This window comes from Phaseolus vulgaris, chromosome 7, assembly GCF_051622355.1.
Source record: "Phaseolus vulgaris cultivar YP4 chromosome 7, ASM5162235v1, whole genome shotgun sequence".
Classification (NCBI taxonomy): domain Eukaryota; kingdom Viridiplantae; phylum Streptophyta; class Magnoliopsida; order Fabales; family Fabaceae; genus Phaseolus; species Phaseolus vulgaris.
The window spans coordinates 9456355-9464958 of record NC_143504.1 but is presented as its reverse complement, the minus strand read 5'-3'; the positions used below and the strand labels follow the sequence as shown (position 1 = coordinate 9464958).

The window sequence follows — 8604 nt, the reverse complement described above, 5'->3', positions numbered from 1 at the left end:
TGTCACCACATTTCTTTTGTCAAGCTTTGACTTTGTAAGTTGTTGGATCTAATTTCTATAGTTAACTACTCACTTTCTCTAAGCTATTCATATAATGAATTATACACTGTTTTTAATAAAAAAAAAATTATGTGTCTTTCATTTTATCATTTATTTTATTTCTCTTAGTTATTTCAAAATTGTGTGAATAATTACGGTATAAATAGTTTTTTATACTTTTTATTGTTATTTGTTCATTATTTTCATAAAAATAGTATCCACCAACATGGTCAATTTAACAAATCAGTGAAAAAATAAAGCATCTTTAGGAACCTGTTTATAATATTTTTCATAAACACTTCTAAAAATAAAAATGGAAAGAAAAAAAAATAAAGTTCTCCATAAATAAAACTAACTTATATATAAATTAATTTATAAAAAAATCATATATGATTTCTCTAAATTCTTATTTTAAATTTATATAACAAAAATTAACATAAAAAACAGTTCTTTTTTCTTTAGAAGTGTTTCGAAAGAAGTTCTTTCAAACATATTTTATGTTATTATAATTTGAATATTTTGAGTTTTAATTTATACATCATATTTACGCACTCTCCAGGCTTGTATATTTGTCTAATCAACTAATTTTACTGAATATTATTTTTTCGTGATGAAAATATTTTGTATGGTTCATTATTATTAATAAATATTATCAATAAAAATTAATATGGTCATGACACTTAGTTATTCTAAAGTTGTTTAATTAGTACATAGTAGTTATTTATTTCCTTTTAGATATTATGTCTAGTGTGTTTGTTTCATCAACAATAATTATATTAAATATTAGATAAATAAAAATTAAATAAATAAAACTGATTTAAAATGAGAAAAAAAATGAGAAATTAATTCTAACGATAAAGTTACTAAAGTCGTACTAATCTGATATCTAATGCCCTGAAAATTCCATTAAGTCTTCTTATGGTAGATCATCTTTTAAAATGTGAATATTTTCGTAAACATTTTTTTCTGAATTGGATCGTTAAATTTGTATTTATTTTTAGTTAAATAATCACAAGTAGTTTCTTGTAAGCAAAACCAAAGGTAGATAACAAATTATCTAATCAAGAAACAAAATAAAAGTTAAAAAAATCCAAGAAAAAAAATGTTTAGAATTCATTAAATTAATTTAAACATTTATAAATATAAAAATTGAGTTTAATAATTCTAGGATAAATTATTTATGTTATCAATAATCTCATTCTCACAGGTTTTGTTTCAAAGCTATCATGTTATAATTACTTTTTTACCTAAAATAAAATGTGATTTATTATTTTATTATTAGTTAATGTTTGTTATTATATTATATTTCATCAAACATTGAAGGTATTTAATATTTATCTTACTCGTGGTATATCATACTCTTATTTTATTTTTATATTATATTTTACATTTTATACTGATTACCAAGCAAGTCAGAGTAAAATTGAGAAGAAAAAAAATCTATAAAAATAGTCAAAAAAAATATATTACTATATATTGTTTCATTGTAGAAAAAATTATTTTGATTCAATAACGTAAAAAGAGAGAGAAATAAAATAAATTATATGAAAAATATTTGTATATTGATTAAAAATATAAATTTTACTCTATTATTTATTTCTTAATATATTTTCTTTCTCACCATTTTTACCCAGTTGTGCATCTGAATCATCTAAGTAAAACAAAAATGATTGTATTATATAGCAACCAATCCATAACTCAGTTAACACTTCTCCTCTGTAAGGGAAGCTTCTTAAACTCTAACATTTTGCTCTTCAAATCAAACCTTCATTCATTGTTGTCCACTCGTGTCCCATCCTTTATTTGTCGCAAACATATACCCACAAGTATCACTATCATTTTCCTCATAACAAGTTATGCCAAAATTATTTATATATTATTTCTTCTAATCAATGTATGTTTGTTTGCATCATCTTACTCCAAACACAGCTGTATATATATATGGCCAATTAAACTCATCATAAATAAAACATGTTGATAACTGCATACCAAAAAACCTTGGTTAAAGTTCATCATGATTCCACAGAATAGACTCTGGTTCTATTTAGGAAGAAGGGAAGCAAAAGTTAAGAACCGTTTTAACTCACTTTACCCAATTCAAAGAGGGAGTCTCATTAGTTTTTCAATGTTAGTAATCCAAAAAATGGAGAATAGTATTACAATTTCACGCACAGAAAGGTATTTATCTTTAGATTATGAATTTTCTCTGTATCAAGAAATCAGAAAAGTTTAGATTTAAGTAGAGATATATGTTGACATTTGCCAGCAATAGCATATCTATTATATTATACACCCACAGAAAATTTTACATGCATAATTGATAATAATGTTGCAATTAGATGATCGAGTATAGGTAACACCAGAGTATCAGATGATCTCTCATCATTCAGTTGGACAAATCCATGAGACAGAACATAAGGAACTCGTATGACTTCAATCTGTCTATACAGCCCAACATTCTCTTGTTAGTAGTTGACTATACTTTGAAATCAAAGCCATGAAAACATCAAGATTTCAAGTAAAAACAATACACACGATTGACTGTACGCAAACTCACCACCCTAAAAATGTAAGAACCTCAACCAGCACATATAAATGAAACTAAACATCACAGGAGAAGCTACAATGTACACCAGGTGCCAATAAGGAAGTCAAATGCTAGAGGAGACATAGGTGAGGAATGCCAAAGCATCGCATGGGACTAGTCCACTAGAGCATCGGTCATCACATGGCCACCTTTTAGTCATATATGATATAACGAAACAATTTAACATTCCGGAAGGGAGTGTGTCGATGCAAATGGTGAGAAGCTTGCAGCTGACTCACTATAACGGAGAGGATGTTGTTGATGACTGGATGAACCCAAATAACTCACTGAAGCATTGCTTGGACTTGGAATATATGGAGACATGTACCTTGAGTTAAGGGATGGCAAAGAGGGATACCCCATGGAATGCGGTGAATTCAAGTGAGAAGCTAGAGATCTTTGGGATGCATTCCTAAGATCTACTGAGCTTCGGCTCATGCTTAGGGAGGGGGATTGATGGTAGGAGGACCTAAGTGATGGATGAAAATGAGGTGTGCTGGCAATGGAGTGGTTACGAGAAATAGATGAGGTCTGCGAAGCAGTCCGGGCAATTTGTATTGCTGAAGATGAAGCTAGTGATGATCTCACAGAAGATAAGACAGAGGCTGCTGAGCTTGACGAGAGCAAGGGTGTGGATTCTGAAGGTGGTGGTTCAGTTAAGCCAGTTCTTGCATCACGCTTGCAAACTGGACAAAAGGTTCTCCATGAAGTAAGCCAAGAATCCACACAGATAGCATGAAACTCTGCCAATAAATAATCATGAAAAACGAATTAATATAATCTGTGTAACAATCATAATTTCACATGCATATAATGCAAATATACAAGTAATGCCAATACAGGCAGACGAGACTAATGTTAAGTAACAAAACATGATAGCATGTTATGTAATGCAATATCAAAAACAAAGGAAAACCTTCAGATGGCTCAGACTAACCGAAGAGGACAAGAACATGGTCTTAAAACAAAAATACAAACAGAAGTAGGTGATGTAATTAGCTGTTTTTTTTTCAAGATGATTTAGGATAAAGAGCAGTTTTAATCTGGTGCATTACACCACACATAAGCAGTTTTAGATTCATAGAGCCACACAAAAGGTCCAGATAATTCTAGGACTTCCATTTGTATCCCAGGTAAAATCTGCACCTTCCAACCCACTGGGTTGACTACTTCGAGATTGAGATAAGGGTTGCAAATTAGAAAACTTCCTAAATTCTTTTCCCTGCCAGGTCATGTTATGAGAATTTTACAGAATCATCCATTACAATCAATTTTCATATACCACATGTAAGTCAGACCAAAATTCCACATAAATTAAGTAATTTGTTAAGTTTGCAGTACTTAACAACTCGTGAGGAGTACAAAGATCAAACTAACTTGAAAATAAATTGTCCTACTATTCTACTGCAAAAAAAAAAAACACTGGGTGGCAGTTCTTTATTATAGCTACTTCAAAATTGGCATACTTAAGAATTTCCAGATTAAGATGGAATGAACATTTTCTAACCATCCATGTAAATGTCTGTTTTAGGTTGGAGGTTAAGAAACAACAGGATTGTACAAGATGGTTACTGGTTGTTGTTTATTTCTTCTTCGTCTGTGTTGTTTCCTTTGTGCCTCTCTTTTCTTGAATTATACAGTAGCTGTAGCCTAACAATATCATATCCTGTCTGTTGGAACAACCAGTAAATGTTCAGTCACACAAACTTCACACTTCAAATGCTCAATATTGGGTTTGGGGTGTGTTAAGATGCAAAACATTAGCTAAAAACATGGTAAGGACACTGCTTATAAGACTTGGCAACCCCCTACCTTGAGATAGTGATAGGGGACTTGGGTATTATGAGATGCCTAAGTCCCACATCGAGTATTATTAAATACTTGCTGGAGTATAGTATACAGCTAGCCATTGGAAGTGAGTTGGGTCTGTTGGATTCTAATAAAAACAATTAACTTTCTTCCAAACAGCTAAACTAACACAAACTTTGAGGGAAAAATGTTATGATGTCTTAATAAAATCCTAATTACAAGTTTGAGGGATCTTCCAGATTTCCAAATAGGTATTTCGAGGTGACAACTTATCAGTTAAAAACAGGAAAAGGGATTTGCAAGAAAAACACCAGAATAATCCAAGTCAGAATTCCCCTACCAGGATTAACAAAGAAATGGGTAGAATCAACTATCAAGTAATATGAGTAAGAAGAAGTGCAAGTTGAAAGTAGGTAGAACCTAGAAAGTAGAATTGCTCCCAGTTTGCCATTTTAAAAAATCCCATTAGAAGACTTCTTTTTTTATTGTAGTTTTTATATGTTGCAACAAGCATGTGACTGCACTTCCCATTTCAGAGATTTTAACTCACATGCTAAAGGCAAACATCACACAGTTCAAACAACTAAATACTTAACCATAGTTTGTAGAGGAACGTAAGGGTGAGAGAAGCTGAAACATGAGTGTAAGCCTCGAAGTAAAGAAACACCCTGCTTGAGGATTCCAAGAAATGCAAATATATAACTTACTATCACCTCAAAATTAACAAGTTTCATTGTATACTTATTTCCAACAAACCCTTAGACGATGGCTGTGAAAATAAGCAAAACCTGCCTCCTGATCGACAACATACTTATTTGTCAGGTAATGTTAACTGATATCACACCAGAAGTTTAAAAACATGTGGTGAATATTGAATATCTTAACACAGGATCAAAATTAGATCCAGTGGTGAACTGCACAAAGTATCAGGAAATTTAAGTTGGACAAATGCCCTAGTACATAAGCATACACTGAAGATAGATCAACCAACAGAATAATATACTGGATTTAAAACAATGTCATGGGAACGCTTACTGTGACAGCAGGGAAGAATCCTGATCTTCTCGCCAATACAATAGTCTTCAAGGCATATAGCACATGTTCTTGATGTACAGTTGTCTTCCAAAACAGCAGTAAATATCAAACTTGGCATTGCTTTCACTAGGCGACTACTCATACCATGAAATTCACGAAGAGAACCTCGAGGCCTTTCTCTTCTTATGCGATGCCTGCGGACAAAGAAACAAGTGGCCAGCACAGCAGACATTGCAAGTAGGGAAATAAATGAAATTGCCATGATAGACCATGCTGAGTTTTCAAAAGTTGGAATGAGCCATATTTCCACATTAGTCCACCCAGCATATTTCTTTAGTATTTCACCCGAAGCTTTAGATACAAATACTGCATGTATTCTTATCCCAGCAGAATTTCCTGCCACTGAAACTCGAAAAAGTGTGAATTAGAATACCCAAAATATGATGTAGGTGTACGAAACAATACAATGTGCAAGGAAAAAATAAATCTGCTCAATGGTAAGTTATCATTAATATCCATTATTTGATAGAATTCATATGCTTCACTGGTGTCAATTTTTTCAGTCTCGTCTTGTATACATGTTGTCATCCTTTCCATATGTTCTTCCTTGATAATATATCCATTAACTACATATAAAGCCACAATACATCTAAAATCTTAGTCTGTAATGCCATTATTGCAGACACACCCCAATTTCAATGGTCATAAAAAAATCTACTCTAGCATTGAATGAAACTGTTTCTCTAAACTTCCATTTAACATTTAAAAAGGAAAAACAGCAACCAACCATCCCTAATACATGTCTTCCAAATTACATCATATTAAAAAATTACTTCACAGAAACTTGTACAGGAAACATTATAAGCTCTTCTAGGGTTACAAAAATTATAATCAATGAAAAATTAACAGCTACCACAATCTAATGATGAATCTCTAATCTATACAAAACCATTTTGCAACAACCAGTGAATGTACAATACAACTCATGTTATCTTTGGGGATTGGAGAAAAAACAAGTTTAATAGCCATTGCATGTTAGAGAGAATGATGAACAAATGTGGCTTCTATATAAGAATTGATCATTACTCGCAACCAAGACACCGTCTTCTTCATTGTCATAGACAATTACAGCTTCGAAGCCAGCCTTTTGTGCCCTTCTGACTTTCTCCTCAAAGCTACATCCCCCTCTAACCACCAAAGCAAAAGGTGAACTCACATTGAGAAGTCGTTCAACTTTATTTGTCAGTTCTGTACACGCATCAAGTGGCTCCGCCAAATATAAGACCCCATATTGTCCAGAACCTTTGACTGTTGGAGCTGAAACCAAAAAACTTTCATGTCAACAAAAAATAATTTATAAAAATAACATCCACACACCATCACATGCAAACAACAACATGACACACATTTACATTCTTCATCAGTTCTTCACCACTATTTTTATTCCACACAAAAAATAGACAACATGAATTTAGTATTACAAATACAAAAAATTTGAATTCACTTTACAATGATAGGCATATGCATAAAGCACACGCTTCGTTAATCCATACTTCATACCACATATAAGCATCTACTGTTTGATACATACCCACCCCCACCCCCAAGTCATTTCAAAAACTCTTTTTTTCACTTCTTCTCCTCTTATCCACAGTAAATCGGTCATACACTTTCTCTCTCTTTCTCTCTCTCCCTTCAGACAGGATTTTAAATTTCTATCATGACAAAATGCTTCAGCAGAACCAAATTCTTAGCTGAACAAACTTGCCTTCATGATCCTAGATCGAAAAGTTGAACTCGTTTCCCACTGAAAAAGCTGCCCCAAATTAGTACCCATCACCCAAATGAAATTTTCAATACTCATATGGCCCAAAGACCAAAACCACATCCTCCCTTGACCAGAAGAGTTAATACACAAAGCACACTAAATCCTAACCTGGTAGGAGAAGAAATAGCCTAGAAAACTCACCAAAATTTGCTTCAATATCATCGAAGGATAGAGTTATATTGTTCCCAATAAGCACCACCTTCGCAGCAGCCATAGCACACAGACTCACCAAAGAGAAGAAAAAGAGTAGATTCAACGTACCCATCAGAGCAAAAGATTCGTTAAGAAAAAAGCACAGATTTTTTGTTGGAAATCATTCGAGGGAAAGAGGGAAAGGGGCAGAATAATAAATTGGGATTTTTGAAATTTAGGGTTTTGAAAACACAGCAAAAATAATAGAAACATCAGCTTCCATCTCAGAAAAAACTGAATGTTCTAAATCTCCATTCCACGATCCTTCTGTTATAATCTTTTTCTGTTCCAAATTGATTGCTAATAATAATGTTATGTCAGCAAAATGGGAAATTTAATATCAGAAGATAAACTAAACACTAATCTAGATCAATATTGTACGAGAAATACGTAAATAAATAACGTGACTGAATCAATTAAAAATATTATAAACTGAGCCAATTGTTGTTTGTTTCTTATATCAGAACAAATATTTTATCAAAATAAACAATAAATGATAATATTCAGAACAAACAACCAAAATCTTCTAAAATATATGTATATAATAACATTAATTTTCTTAACAGAATTTAGTTATATTTTAAAAAATTAAAAAGTTACCTAATGAAAACGTGGGACATGTATTATTGAAATAAATAAAAATAAATCATGTCAATTATATATTAAAATTTGATAGTTTTAGTTATCGCTGTCCTATCATTATCTTTAACAAATAAAATATTATCTAATATCTAAAACTTATTAATATTATCTTATTATCAAAAATTTAGTCCCAAGAGTCTTCATTACTCTGTCCACCTCTGCACTCCAATCTCAAATCTTAATTTATTTATTTATAAACTAATAATAGTTTAAAGTATTCATAAAATGGAATATTAGAGGATCGAAGAAAACAAAGTACAATGTACTTAATCAGTGTTCTTTTATTACATATTGATATGTATTTATCATAGTTTATAATTAATTGTAAGAGTATTAAATAATCTTTTTATAATTTTTATATTTACTATTTTTTTGTATATTGATAAAAAAATTAATATTTTCATTTAAAATGGAATTAAGTAAACATATAAAATGTTGACTTCATAACTTACTTTGTTATTGAGAAAAATTA

General features: G+C 31.4%; 1 protein-coding gene across 1 annotated transcript; it reads right to left on the bottom strand.

Moving 5' to 3' along the window:
* Positions 1-2342: 2342 nt before the first annotated feature.
* On the bottom strand, positions 2343-7957 carry LOC137829614 (receptor homology region, transmembrane domain- and RING domain-containing protein 2). Its single transcript, XM_068636457.1, has 4 exons — positions 7440-7957; positions 6557-6787; positions 5471-5872; positions 2343-3369 (listed from the first exon to the last, which is right to left on the bottom strand). The coding sequence occupies exons 1-4, from the start codon at positions 7561-7563 to the stop codon at positions 2807-2809; spliced, it is 1320 nt and encodes a 439-aa protein (XP_068492558.1). The 5' UTR covers positions 7564-7957; the 3' UTR covers positions 2343-2806.
* Positions 7958-8604: the final 647 nt, after the last annotated feature.

Excerpts from the sequence above, each read along its gene's own strand:
- LOC137829614 (XM_068636457.1), bottom strand. The coding sequence starts at position 7,563 with ATGGGTACGTTGAATCTACTCTTTTTCTTCTCTTTGGTGAGTCTGTGT. Across the intron at positions 5,873-6,556 it reads AGACGGTGTCTTGGTTGCGA|TGGCAGGAAATTCTGCTGGG; the intron begins GTAATGATCAAT and ends TTCGAGTTTCAG. Across the intron at positions 3,370-5,470 it reads GATTCTTCCCTGCTGTCACA|AGTTTCATGCTATCTGTGTG; the intron begins GTAAGCGTTCCC and ends ATTTATTGGCAG.